Below are 14,884 nucleotides of genomic sequence, written 5' to 3'. Positions count from 1 at the left end.
GCAAATGTTCCTCCGGTATTTTTTGATAATATACTGCATTCATCTTGCCATCAATTTTGACCAAATTTCCTGTGCCTTTGTAGCTCCCTCATCGCCAAAACATCAGCGATCCACCTCCGTGTTTCACAATAGGAATGGTGTACCTTTCATCATAGGCCTTGTGGTTGTGGCCAAAAATCTACTTTGTGGCAGAAGGTTTGAGGCTTGTCTCTGTGCTGCTTGGCATATTGTAAGTTGGATACCTTTTGGCATTTGCGTAGTAATGGCTTTCTTCTGGCGACTCGACCATGCAGACCATCTTTCAGTGCCTCCTTATTGTGCATCTTGAAACAGCCACACCGCATGTTTTCAGACAGTATATTTTATCTGAAGTTATTTGTGTGTTTTTTTGCATTCTGAACATTTTTTCTAGCAGTTGTGGCTGAAATTGTTGTTGGTCTACCTGACCGTGGTTTGGTTTCAACAGAACCCGTCATTTTCCACTTCTTGATTAGAATTTGAACACTGCTGATTGGCATTCTCAATTCCTTGTATATCTTTTTATATCCGTTTCCTGTTTTATACAGTTCAACTACCTTTTCCCGCAGATCCTTTGACAATTCTTTTGCTTTCCCCATGACTCAGAATCCAGAAATGTCAGTGCAGCACTGGATGAAAGATGCAAGGGTCTGTCAGGAGTCCAGAAACGTAGTGACCTTTTATACACACACACTAATTACAAACAGATCACAGATGAGGATGGTTACCTTTAAGAGCCATTCAAACCCCATTTGTGCCAACTTGTGTGCATGTTATCAGGCCAAAATCACGAGGGTATGCAAACTTTTGATCAGGGTCATTTGGTTAGTTTCTGTTACCATTATGATTTAAAAAGAGTAAACACAGTTGATTGATAATAAATGGCTTCAGCCAAACACTAACCATGAGTGAAAGAAATGTTTTTGTGTCACCATTCATATTCTCTGAAAAATGTCCAAGAAATAATACATTCTGCCATGGTATGTAAACTTACCAGCACAACTGTATATTACACTTCTCTTTTTTTTGCAGTTCGGTCCTGCCTCACTATATTATCTATTTAACAAAGCAATTTTTTGCATACTGAATATAAGCTATACCCCCCCCCCACCGGAAGTGCCATTCAGAGCAGCCATCTTTTTGGGCCCCTTACACAGCTTTAGACCTGAACCCCCCACCCTTCCTGAGCCTGACCACCAACGTTCCCCAGGGCTTGGCTTTGGGCCATCCCACCGAATCCACACACACACCAGCCACCTAACCTGTATGCAATCAGCCCCCCCTCAATCCTGTATATATGTCAGCCCCCCCCCCACACCTGTATATTTGTCAGCCCCCCCACACACACCTGTATATATGGCAGCCCCCCCTCACACACACACCTGTATATATGGAAGCCCCCCATACACACCTGTATATATGGAAGCCTCCTCACACACACCTGTATATATGTCATCCCCCCCATACAAACACCTGTATATATGGAAGCCCCCTCACACACACCTGTATATATGGCAGCCCCCCCCCCCCACAAACACACACACCTGTATATATGGCAGCCCCCTCACACACACCTGTATATATGGCAGCCCCCCAACCTGTATATATATCAGCCCCCTCACACCTGTATATATGGCAGCCTCCTCACACACACCTGTATATATGTCAGCCCCCCAACCTGTATATATGGCTGCCCTCCCACACACACCTGTATATATATGGCAGCCCCACTATACACACACACACACCTGTATATATGGCAGCCCCCCTCACACACACCTGTATGTATGTCAGCCCCCCCATGCACACATACACACACACCTGTATATATGGCAGCCCCCCCACCCACCTATATATATGTCAGCCCCCTCACTCACCTGTATATATATTTCAGCCCCCCCCACACACACACACCTGTATCTATCAGCCCCCCCCCCCACACACATGTATATATGTCAGCGTCCCCCCAGCACACACCTGTATATATCAACCACCCCTCCACACACCTGTACATATGTTAGCCACCCTCGCACATACACGTGTATATATGTTAGCCACCCCCCACACACAGCTGTACATATGTCAGCCACCCTCGCACATACACCTGTATATATCAGTCCCCCCCCACACCCACCTGTATATATGTCAGTGCCCCCCCACACACACCTGTATATATGTTAGCCACCACCCACACACACCTGTATATATGTCAGCCACCCCCCCCACACACCTGTATATATGTCAGCGCCGCCCCCCACACACCTGTATATATGTCAGCCACCCCCCACACACCAGTATATATGTCAGCACCCCCCCACACACACACCCCTGTATATATGTCAGGGCCCCCCCACACACACACACCTTATTATATGTCAGCCACCCCCCCCCCCACACAAGCCTCTAGCCCCTCCCTGTACACAAACAGCCCCCCTCCCTTTCCTTCACAGCCCGACTTGTAATTTCCTACCTGGTCCCAGCTTGTTTTTACAAAGGTGACATGTTGCTGAGAAATAGTACAGGCAGATCACTGTCACATGAGGGGTGTACATGCACATAGTAGGCAGAGGTGGCAGTAAAGAGCTCGATGTCTAAAATCAATGACACTAGAACCGCGGAAACCGTGAGATCATTTCTATATGGCACAGCATGGATCCCCGTCACCCGTCCTGCCTTCTTCTGGCCTGGGCGGGCCTCTCAGACCCCGGGGCCCCTTACATTTGTAACGGCTGTACCCCCCTGATGGTGGCCCTGGTGCCATTACCAGAAGCAATATTGTAGCTATTACAAATCTCCACAATTTTGCTTGTTAGACATGGCTTAATATTATACACTTGATAGTGAATATCTCTTTGTCTTACTGGACAGAGCATTATACATTACATGTCGTCGTGTCACTGATGCATTGCTCACTAAATACACTCACAGGGGGTATCAGGCCCCTTTCAAGCTTTCTTCGGTATAGTAGCATTGCATGAATGGCATTTCCTGCTCTTGCTGCTTGGTTAGTGGTCGGACTCACAGTTAGAAAATCCTAAAATAAAAATATAATCATGTCAGAAGGTTAGACAAGGATGTAAAAACATTGTACTACTTAATATTTGAACAATAAATAGTGTAAAATACAATACAAAGAATCACAGTCACCTTTTCATGCACACATACATTAAAATTTAAGTCAAGTCAAAACTTTTTTTTATGATAAATAATAAAATATTGCAGCACCCTGGAGATTCAAACCACAGCTCTCCTAACCATACACACAATCAGGGGCATTTTTGAGGCACTTTTTAAAGCGCTCTAAACATGCTCCAAAGATGCTGCTTGCATGACTTTTTGCATCCCCACCCCCACCAGCGCACAGCCTCAGTGTGAAAGCTTCCATTGAGATGAATGAGAAGCAGTATTCAGGCGCTTTTTAGGCGCTATTTTTAGCGCAAAAGTGTCTGAAAAGCGCATCAATGTGAAAGGGGTTTTAAAGAGATTGCAAAGGCTTGTTTTTTTCCCCATAAAAATATTAAACATGCTCCTTTGCAGTGGATTTTCACAGAGCAGCCCAGATCCTCCTCTTTTTGGGTCCCCTCTAGATCCTCCTCTTTTTGGGTCCCGCTGCTGCTGTGTCTCAGCCAATCAGGAAGGAGAATCTCAGACGGCCGAGGGACTCGTGGACATCACTAGACAGAGAGGAACCTCAGGTAAGTGTTATGCCATGTACACATGACCGGACTTTCTGGCAGAAAAGGTCAGACGGTCTTCCCGACTGACTTTTGACAGAGTTACCACGGACTTCTGAATGGACTTGTCCACACACAAACGGATTAAAAGTCCAGTCAAAAGTCCGTTTGTTTTGAACGCGATGATGTACGATGGGACTAGAAAAGGAAGTTCAATAGCCAGTAGCCAATAGCTGCCCTTGCGTTGAATTTGGTCCATCGGAACCAGTATACAGACGAACGGATTTCCCGATAGGAGTTAAGTCCGTCGGACAGATTTGAACCATGTTCTATTTCTAGGTCCGTCTGATTTTTATAAAGAAAAACTATCGGACTATCCCACACACAATCGTACTATCCGAAGGAATGATTCCGTCGGACCTAGTCTGCTGGAAAGTCCGGTCGTGTGTACACGGCATAAGGGGGCTGGTGGGCAGCGAGGTACCAAGGAGCAGGCAGAAGAAGCATCAGGACAAGCAGGGATCAAAGGCTGGCAGCAATCAGGGAATGGTCAAAGACAAGCCGGGTAACCGGAATCAGATAAGCAGGCAGAACAAACAGGGGGTCTCAGGAACGTTGTAGACCAGACAGCAAGATGGCATTGTAACAGTCTCCTTTAGGTGGTCAACGAAGGGATCCGGAACGGTGGTTTAAGAGGGGGGATGCTGCACACAGAAGGCTTTTTATTGTAATGCACATTATGCATAAGATAAAAAAACCTTCTGTTTTTACAACTCCTTTAACCGTGGAAAAAGTAAAAATGTTGCTCTTACCATAGCATAATAGTTGCTGTTCACCATAATTGGTCCTCGGCCACGCAAGTAAATGTACTCTTCCCACCAGTCGCTGACCTGAAAAATAGTAATAAAAAAGTACTATAGAAAAAATGTTTTCATCATACAATATGTTACGGTATTCCATTATAACTCAAAGGTAACCTAGGAATTCTAACTTTTCCAAACTCTTTTCAAAAACACAAATACATTTTGGTTGAACATACACTTTAAATCAGTTTATAACACACAACTAGTATACCAATGGCATGGGCAAGCGCACGGAGTGTGCCAGTCTGCTTGGACACACTCTAATTAATCTGTGCGCAACACGCAGAGTGGCAGTGGGGTGCCGGACAATGGAACTCTGTGTTCCAGCACAGAAAGGAGTAATGTAGCACCCAACATGCAGAGTGGCATCGTGCACCAACCCCTAGCACAGAAAGGAAGACATGTGACTAATTTAACCCGCTGTATATACTGTATATATATATATATATATATATATATATATATATATATATATATATATATATATATATATATATATACACACACACACACACGCATTTGGGGTGCATGCCCTAATGCAATAGACTGCGCACAGCTATGAACAAAGGCCATTGGCAGCGCCATCAAATATGCCTTCAGTAGGGATAAATGCAAATATTAGACTCTGACACATTTATGCTGAGTAGAGCTGGCCAAAAACTAAGAGTATACCATAAATTGCATTTACACTGTTAAGTGACCCTTTTCTGACACATAATGCACCTGTAAATGTTTTACATAATATACCTCTACCAACAGTTATCAAAAACAGCCTTCTCAATAAATGAAGGGTAATTTAAAGATACTATTTAAAGCTGAGTTCACATCTAAGCCACGTGCGGCTCGCAGCAGGGGTCCGGTGCATCCCTGTTCTCTGTTTCAGGGACAAATCAGGGATACATTTTTGCCTGAATGCAGTCCTGAAACGGAGTCAAAGACGCACAGGACCCCTGTGCAATCCATTCCGCATCCGCCTCGGAGATACTCCATAGAGAGCCGGTCACAATCTCCTGTCATGTGAACTGGATGCGAGGAAACCCACATCCAATTCACACTAGTGTGAACTCAGCCTAACTGAAAGCCAAAATTCAAACTTAAATAAAAAATACAGGTACAAGTACTGTATAAGAAATGTGAAAATATTTGAAATACAAATAGAATAACAGGAGAGCATCTTTAAATAACAATGGCTGACTGTATTATACAAGATTAATACCCCTTTCACACTGGGGCAGCGCCACATTAGCTAGCGGCATTTTACTGTTGTTTTAGCTGCACTTTTCGGTCGCTAGCAGGGCGCTTTTAACCCCTGCTAGCAGTCGGACAAAGGGTTAAAAGCGCCCATGTTGCGGTGCTGCCGTATCGCTTTTCAGGCGCTCCGGCAGAGCTGCCCATTCATTTCAATGGGCAGGGCGTTTTTCAAACTGCCCCAAAGATGCTGCTTGCAGGACTTTTTTTTCTGTCCTGCAAGCGCACCGCCCCAGTGTGAAAGCACTCAGGCTTTCACACTGGGGAGGATTGAGAGGCACTTTTCAGGTGCTTTACAGGCGCTATTTGTAGCGCTAAAATGTCTGAAAAGTGCCTTCAGTGTGGAAGGGGTCTAATACCTAACTGCCTGTTTTTCTTTTGTTATTAAACATTTACTATTTATACAGTATTAATTTAGTTGTGATCATACAATGTTATAGACACTTTTTAATATAGATATAACTATAAAGGTACAATAACTGTTTTTGCTTTAGTTCTTAGGAATGATCGCTTACCTTTTTTACAAGGTTAAAAGTGTGTGTCATGTGACAATGCAGTTCTTCTTTCTGATAGTGGGGGTGGGGTTACAGGACACTTTGCAGACACACAGTATTCCTGTATTCCATAGTCTGTTCAGCCAGAGGCAAGATGCAGGCTCTGATTGGCGGGGGAATGTGCCAGAGACAGGCTGTGATTGGAAGGGGTATGTGCCAGAAGCAGGCTATGATTGGTCAGGGGGTGTGATGGCTGAACAAACTACCCCAGACAGGCATGTGTGTTTGCACAGTGTCCTGTACCTCTGAATGGCCAGCCAAAGGATGCAAAAATAATTACACTAACACAGATCACCTTCTGTGCTTTGTGTGCTCAGTGTAGAACAGGGAAGAAAGGTGACTGGCAGGATCAACCAGGTACTTCAGATGGAAGAAGTACTTGAAATGATAGAGACAATGATTTATAAAATACACGCGGGAACACACACATAATAGAAAAAAAAATAAAAAAAAATATTTAGGGTAATATAAACTTTAACTGCATTTTAAGTTATAGCTCCCAACTGTCCTTGGTTTGGAGGGACATTCCCTCTTTTGGAACCAAATCCCTTTTTCCTTCTCATTTGTCCTTGTTTTTTGGTCTTTTTAAAAAATGTATTATACCAAAAACATCATACAACGATAAATCTTTAATCCAGCCTCTATATTATTGCATTTATTATTTTTAAAAGCCAGTATTAAGGAAAAGTAGTTGGGGAAAAGTTTATATCAATCATCTTTGGTTTATTCATTCTTAAAAGAGAAGTATGTTTTTTTTTGTTTTGTTTTTTTCATAATCATATTTACCTAGGTGGATGCATCATCAGTCTGATGCTGCATCTGTCCCCCGCCACCCCTGCACTGAGAACCGAGCCATCAAACATCGCGATGGCTCGGTTCTCTCACCTCCCCGAGCGGAAGGCTGCTGACTGTCCATCAGTAGCTCTCCACTCAACCCCCCCCGCTCACTGGAGCACTGAGCTGTGGAGGGGCGGGGAGTCCAGGCACCTGGCGGATCCAGACTTTATTGTCGGGATGATGCGGTGCCTGCACTGTTTCCTGTGATGCCAGCAGAAAGCGAACTTTGGAGCCCTCTGCTGAAAACGGGTCACAGGAGCGCAAAACTAATTGTACGCCTGTGACCCATAGAAGAAGTACAGCCAAACGAGCTCAGGATGGACTTTTCCTTTAATGGTCCATGTAAATAAGGGCGTGTCCTAAGCCCACATACTTTCTGCTAAAAAGGTGTCCCTCTTTCTCAAACCTAGAACGTATTTAAGACATTGAGTTTGAACTAAATGTGTACTGCACCTACATAATTTGTTGCCCACCAAGACTTGAGACGCAGGTATTTCTGTAACTTTCGACCAAGATCTTTCTGGAAGTCATAAGCCAAGCGTTTCATACCACTGAACTTTTCCTCATCCATCAATGGTTGCACGGACTGCAAGTACTGCAAAAGCATCAGTCAGTAATTAGTAGCAAGGTCGTGGAAAGGTAACAAAGCAAAACAAAGGATAGAAAAAAGTGAAATATCAAACTATACTGCATATACACTAAAGGAGTATCAAACCCAAAACCAAAAATGTAATATATTGTAGTATTAGATGTGGTGGTTGCATTTGTTTTATTTTCTTAGGCTTCTTTTCCTCTGTTTTCACCTGGTGAGCTGGCCAGTAACACAACTCCTGTATTAGAGTGCCCCCACTCTGGATGGAGTAGAACAGGGGGCACATTTGGACAGCAGAATTGTCAGTCCGAGGGGAGGGGAGTGTTAGAGATACTAGCAGATTTAGATACAATAACACATTGAAGCCAAATTCCAGCTAACACTTTATAAGCAGTTATAAAAAACTGTTTTTTCCTTTTGGGATACAGGTTTTACATGGATATATAAAAGCTGACCATTGTAAGCAAAGCACCACTGTCAATGGGAAACCTTCTAACTGCTACATCTGCAAGAGAGCTTGTTCTGTGGAAAAAAAACAACAGACTTACTGGCCAGATCACTGGGTGAAAAAAAAGAAAGTAAGCCAAAAAAGAAAACGAATGCAGCCATTGCATCTAAGAATTCATAAGCTACAATATAATAAATGTTTGCTTTTGGGTTTAATACTGCTTTAATTGTTAACATATTGAGGCTGAAGTTCAATGTTAAAAAAAAAAAAAAAAAAAAAAAAAAAAGGAAGACAATTGATCAGCCTACAAAGAGGAATCATTGCCATATTATAATAAAAGGATCAGATCTGATATGTCAATTTGTTCATACAATAAATTCTTTATAGCAATTCTGGCTCTGAATTTTTGTTTTCATATTACTAAATGTTTATTACCATTTATATAAAGTAATGAATGTGTGAATGTGACAATCAAACATTCACTAAAGGTGAATCAATCACTGTAATTTAAAACACACGCACATTTGTGTTGAGTGAATGCTTGGGGAATGTCACATACACTGCTTTATAACTATACCCTTAAGTCAGTGGAAGAACTACCAGGGCTGCAAAGGTCACACTTGCTGCTGGGCCCTGGCATTCCACCACTGTCGGGGGGCCCAGCAGGTTTGCTGGCGGCAAGGCTCTGAGCTGAGATCGGCTCTCTCACACAGCCCAGAGCCTATCCGGATGGGAGAAGTGAGAGCCGATCTGATCCTTCTCATCCTGCTCCTCTCCTCCTGTGTGCACCATGGGAAGTGTGAAGCTAAGCAGCTGAATTTGATCATTCAGCTGCTGGAGACGCTCTCAACTCAGATTCCTGCTGAGAAGGAACTGATAGGCGGCACTGATGAGCACTAATAGATGGCACTGATGAGCACTGATAGGTAGCACTGATGAGCACTGATAGGTAGTACTGATAGGTGCCATTGATAGGCACCGATTGGCACATGGGGCTGCCCTGATTATCAGTGTAAACAATGTACTGACAGCCTTTCCGGTTAACGGTTCTCCTTTCCTCATACAGACACACCATGGAAAGAAATGACTGCGATAACCGACAAGTCTGTTTACATGTTATCAGCTGATCACATGGTAAAGGGCCACTGTGATTTGCCCTTTACCATGATCTGCTGTGTCCGAAGGACACAACAGTCATAGAGCAGGCTATATGTGCACCCCAGGAGGCATGCGGGAAGCAGGGTTCTGGGAGGATGTCCAGATGTCCATGGATTCCCTTTCAAAACTGAAAGCCCGGGGCTTGGATGGAAGGGGGGGAGGGGGTTTAGGAGGGCTCTTCATAGTTTCCTCCACTGGGGTCCCTTAAGGTTCTAGTTATGCCTCTGCCTTAAGTGTTTTCTGTAACTATGTTTCATGAAGGTAAACTTCCAAATCAGCCCTCAAGTTTTTAACTAACAACTTTTGTTTTTCATGATCTCATGGGTACCTACAGGACAGCCTGTACAGCGCTCTAATTCTTTATCAACTTAACAGCACCATCAACACCATTTGTGACAATATTCAAGGTTTTCTTACCCTCTCTATTGTGCCCTCTAGGCATGGCACTGGCAACCTTGGAAGAGACATCTGGAAACTGTAGAGCATGGGCTGTCGTCTGGCCATGACCTTCATACAACCCTGTGACAGTCACAAAGTAATTTTAAAAATGTTGATGGGAATGTAAGAGGTAGAAAGTACTGGAAATTAAAATAGAAAAAAGTTCTGTGGCTTGAAGAGAAGCAAGAAACACAATTAAATTAGCTTTTTTTTTAAGGTTAATTAAAAATTTTCATGATAGGCATGCCATGACATGGTGTAAATTTTGATAAAAATGTCTTTGTCTTAATTTTCTTAAAGCTATAATTTTTAAACAGTTGTTTAAACTTTCATAGGGTACATTATAGAAAAAATATGTTTTTCTTCTACTAAATTATTTTTCATGTACAATTTATCGAACAATCCACTCTAGATATCTTTACAAAGATGATGAGGAGATTGCAGTGCCTAAAATATGGTAAGGCGTGATACTAAGATGGTGTAAAATCTAGTAATCCTTTGAGTATAATAAAAGACTTACTCCCCAAAGTTTTGTTTTCAAACTTCTTTTTCCATGTGGCTCAAACATCCAGCCATGGTATGAGAGGAGCATGCGCAGAACTTGACGATACAGAAGGATTCCAGAGACCCAAACGCCAGAAGAGAAGAGAACAGCACTCACTACAGTACGGGATGCAGGTGTGATGACAGACCTGGAATCAAATGGTAAAAGAACCTGAGAAATATACAGTAAATATTGCACAAAAGATTTACCCTTCCTATCCTTTACAGCCAAGGAAGCTGCAATTTTAGTCTGTGTTTGATCTGCAGCTGCCATAGTGCAACACATGTAATCTGTTATGACCCCAGACATTTGATGGCTTGACAGTTCGATTGAGAGCAAAAGCACCCATAACAGGTATCATTCACGGCATGCCTTAAAGGGTTGTAACAGTTTCTGAGTTTTGAACAGATGACATTGTCCCAGGAGGGAGATGGGAAGGCCCATCCACTCCTCTAGCTCACCTAGAATTTTCAAGAATAGAGGATAGTTGAGAGTATACAAGGAGGATGGTGGTTTCTGGCCACAGGAAATAGGGAGATTGAGAAACAAGCAGGGAATTTAGAGGCCCCTAGGGCAAGTACCTAGCTTTTATTGAAATTGATATGGAGGCTTGGACTAGAACGAAACAAGAAGATTCTTACAGTGGGCATATCAGGAATGAGATTAGAGGCTCCTGATATGCCCAATATATCGTCTGCGAAGAGTCCTGTGCGCAAGTCTGTGCTGCCTATTTTAATGCCATACAGAGGAGCTGAATCAAGAAAAAGATTCTAGTGCGAAATTAAATAGAAGGGGTGAGAGCGGGCAGACTAAAGTTGTTGAAGTATAAATAAACTATTACAGCTTGACAGTTCTCCAACATCATTCCTATGCAAAGTGCCTTCTGATTGCCCCTTTGTGCCCATACCCAATGAGGTAGCCCTACCTTAGTTGTAGAGAAAGTCTGTAGTGTCCTGAAAGTCCATAAATTAGAAGCATGAGACAATGTTCCTGGAACCAAGGCTAAATAGCAAATACATCCTGGCACAGCTCGTGTTCCCATCCTATGCATATGCATTGATCAGACCCTTTTGAGGTGGTTTCCACCCTTTGTATATGTTTTCCCCAGCAGAGAGCGGTGTGACTTCTTCCAGGCTCCACACACCTCCATTGAGGCAGACTCCTCAGCACCCGGATCTCACCCCTGCCCAGGCACTCCAGTGGTCCAGCCTGCCCTGTCCCCCACGATTTCTCAGGTGCATGCCATCGTCCACCCCAGGCAGCCCGTGTGTGAGTGGGAGGGGCGGTGCTTGGTACAGGCAAGCTTACGGCGGCTGCTGGCACAGTTCCCGGCCTGCAGGGATAGCAGTCATCTGACTATGGATGATATTCATGGAGTCCTGGCCTGGAGTGGTGATTGAAGTCCACCGATCTACCTTATGTTTGTGTGGGGGAGTAGTCAGTAGTGTGAGTAGTGCAGGAAGGAGTGTAGTAGACAGGTAGGTCAGTGTAGTGGACAGTGTAGTAGACAGGTAGGTCAGTGTAGTGGACAGTGTAGTGGACAGGTAGGTCAGTGTAGTGGACAGGTAGGTCAGTGTAGTGGACAGTATAGTGGACAGGTAGGTCAGTGTAGTGGACAGTGTAGTGGACACGTAGGTCAGTGTAGTGGACAAGTAGGTCAGTGTAATGGACAAGTAGGTCAGTGTAGTGGACAGTGTATTGCACAGGTAAGTCAGTGTAGTGGACAGGTAGGACAGTATAGTGGACAGGTAGGTCAGTGTAATGGACATGTAGGTCAGTGTAGTGGACAGTGTAGTGAACAGGTAGGTCAGTGTAGTGGACAGATAGGTTAGTGTAGTGGACAGGTAGGTCAATATAGTGGACGGAGGAGGGAGGAGCTAACCTGGATGAGGTCACCCGCTGCCATCCTGCTGTGCTGACCCGCATTCGGCACTGTATTACTATACTCTTTTGAATCAAGAGGATTTCATGTGAGTGCGTATTTGTTTTAATAAACTATTTTTTTTTAGCAAATGGAGAGCACTTAGTATACTTCATTTACCCGCATGTTCTGGAATATATCCGAGTATCAAGACCCACTGCTGGCATTCATATATTCCCCAAGGTGGGACAAGTGCTTTTGACCTTCTGTTGATTCAGGGGTCCACCTTTTGCATGTGAATAAGCATTTCCTATGGTGGTGGAGGGCGCTGTCACCCATTAAGGATACCAGATTTTCCTTCACCCATGTGGATACTTGTGCTGCTGTCTGGGCTCTGTGGTTCTATTATGTACTGCCTTATTTGGACTTTTAGATGGCTTTATATTTGTGTGTGTTTTTAAGTGTTGGGTACTAGTGCACTGCCTTTTTTCTTATATGGCTATTTAGAGGGATGTGAATTTACCTTTAGTGTTCAGCTGGCAACTTATTATTTATACCTTCCCAATGTATGTTTAGACTGACAATGTTCATTTATCATTGAGATCAGTGTAGTGGTCAGTGTAGGAATCAGATAGGCCAGAGTAGGAATCAGGTAGGTCAGTGTAAGGGTAAGTGTAGGAATCAGGTAGGTCAATGTAAGGGTCAGTGTAGTGGACAGGTAGGTCAGTGTAATGGACAGTGGACCTTTTGTAGTATAAAGTGTTCTTTTTTTTTTATATGCAACTTTAGTGCCTTAGATATAAAGAGCGTTTGTTTAATTATGTCAGCCACATGGAAAAAACAATTACATTCTTTGAATCTAAGTGGCCACCTGCAGCTACAATGTTAGAACAAGTATTTGTTTCATGTATGTTAGACTATCTAAGGCACTATAAAGTTGCATATAAACGCCGCTCCGCTCTCAAGCCTGACCACCCACCATCTGCATTGTAAGCCAAGTGAAATTTCTTAAATAGGTAAGGCCAGCAGTATTAACCCTTGCTTATTTAAGACTTAGCAGCTCAGTGTGGCAAATTAACTAAATAGTAGGGCTGTTACTACTGATTAAAATTTTCATGTTCGAATAATCGTTTTTTTTTTTAAATCAATTAATCGACTAATTTCGATTAATTATAATGCACATACAGATCCAACTACTTTTAGGTGATGTCCTTGCATTGCACCTCTGCATTAGTCAGTGGTAAATGTGGTATACACCATATACCCCGACACTAGTTAGTTTCCACACTTCACAGTTCACACGAATACGTTTTAAATTCAAACTGTAGCACTGACGTAAGTAGTTTTTTTTCCCCACAGTAGCGTGACAATCCCTCTACCTCCAGTCTAACTAATCACTCTCACCTTATGGCATGGACCCCTGTGCAAACAGGAAAATAAAGCAGGTAAAGGAGCTCCGCCAGCCCCCAGCCCAGGATGTATTCAACGTTACATGTCAGCTGACAACAGCATAGTAGAGGATGGACACAGTAGCTCTAGGCAGGGGATCTTATCACAACAGGGGCTAGCAGACAAAGAATGTTAGACGAGGAGAATAAGGCAGGAAGACTTAATGACTCAGCCTCTATTCGACCAAGAAGCACTGGGAATAATTCCCAGGGAGGCCTCAAAATCCAAAGTGAGGAGCAGAAAAAGAGAGGAGGGGGCAAGTCACTAATGGAAGAAGATCTACAACCGATGGAAGCTCAGGCGGGGGTTCCTCAAATCAAAGAGATGTTGGCTGAGATGTTGGTAAAAATGGAGATGATAAAAGTAGATATTGCCACAGAACAGTCAGATATCGGGCAGGTTCTAGGCAGGGTAGAGGAGATGGAGGAAAGGCTGGATATCCATGACCAAAGCCTGGAGGAAATGAGCGAACTGATGAAATTCCTGCAGAGATCAAATAAAGCTCTCTTATACAAAATGGAAGATCAAGAGAATCGAAGTCAACATAACAATCTGCGCATAAGAGGCCTGCTAGAAAAGTATAATAGTGATGAATTAATAAAAGTGATGCAGGAAATATTTAACCCCTTATTGGGGAGAGAAATGACAGAGACACTGAAAATCAACAGAGTACACAGGATTACAAGGTATTACACTTAGGGGACTGAAAACCCAAGAGATGTAATAGTTAGGTTTCACTATGCTGAAGAGAAATCTAAAATTATGGAAAAAATGCGGATATCAGCAAGAATCTTCTATGAAGGATTTGAGCTACAGATTTTTTCAGACTTAACTACAGAGACTTTAACAAGAAGGAGACTCCTTAAACCACTGACTGAGCAAATGCGGACACTTAATGTACCATATCAGTGGGGATTTCCAGCCTGTCTTAATGTGAAGAAAGATGGCCGAACTGCAGTCCTGAGATTCCCGGAATATCTGGTGGACTTCTGCCATAATCTGGACCTCTCAAACCCCCTCCCCATCAGGATGGGAGGAAAATGAAGGAACATCATTAACCCAAAGCAATATGAGATGGACTTACAATGAGGGGAGAGCAGGAGGGAGAGGGGAGGAGGAAGAGGGGGGTCTATACATTGAAGTATCTCTTGGAAGAGGAAGAATAGAAATACCAGGCGGTACTTAGAGAATAATAGGTGA

General features: G+C 43.3%; 1 protein-coding gene across 2 annotated transcripts in view; it reads right to left on the bottom strand.

The window, feature by feature from the left end:
- The window catches only part of CPT1B (carnitine palmitoyltransferase 1B), an 84,361-nt gene that overhangs the window by 42,032 nt on the left and 27,445 nt on the right, over positions 1-14,884 (bottom strand). For both annotated transcript variants that reach the window (XM_077473030.1, XM_077473031.1), the window contains exons 4-8: positions 10,351-10,522; positions 9,810-9,911; positions 7,652-7,789; positions 4,505-4,582; positions 2,945-3,052 (exon numbers count right to left, since the gene is read on the bottom strand). In XM_077473030.1, coding sequence (XP_077329156.1) covers positions 2,945-3,052; positions 4,505-4,582; positions 7,652-7,789; positions 9,810-9,911; positions 10,351-10,522 — 598 coding nt within the window. The remainder of the gene's footprint in view (positions 1-2,944; positions 3,053-4,504; positions 4,583-7,651; positions 7,790-9,809; positions 9,912-10,350; positions 10,523-14,884) is intronic.

Source organism: Lithobates pipiens, unplaced genomic scaffold, assembly GCF_037356315.1.
Source record: "Lithobates pipiens isolate NorthernLeopardFrog02 unplaced genomic scaffold, aLitPip1_a1.2 Scaffold_8, whole genome shotgun sequence".
In the NCBI taxonomy this organism is placed as follows: domain Eukaryota; kingdom Metazoa; phylum Chordata; class Amphibia; order Anura; family Ranidae; genus Lithobates; species Lithobates pipiens.
Note: the sequence above shows the minus strand (reverse complement) of the source record. Positions and strands in the feature narration are given on the sequence as shown.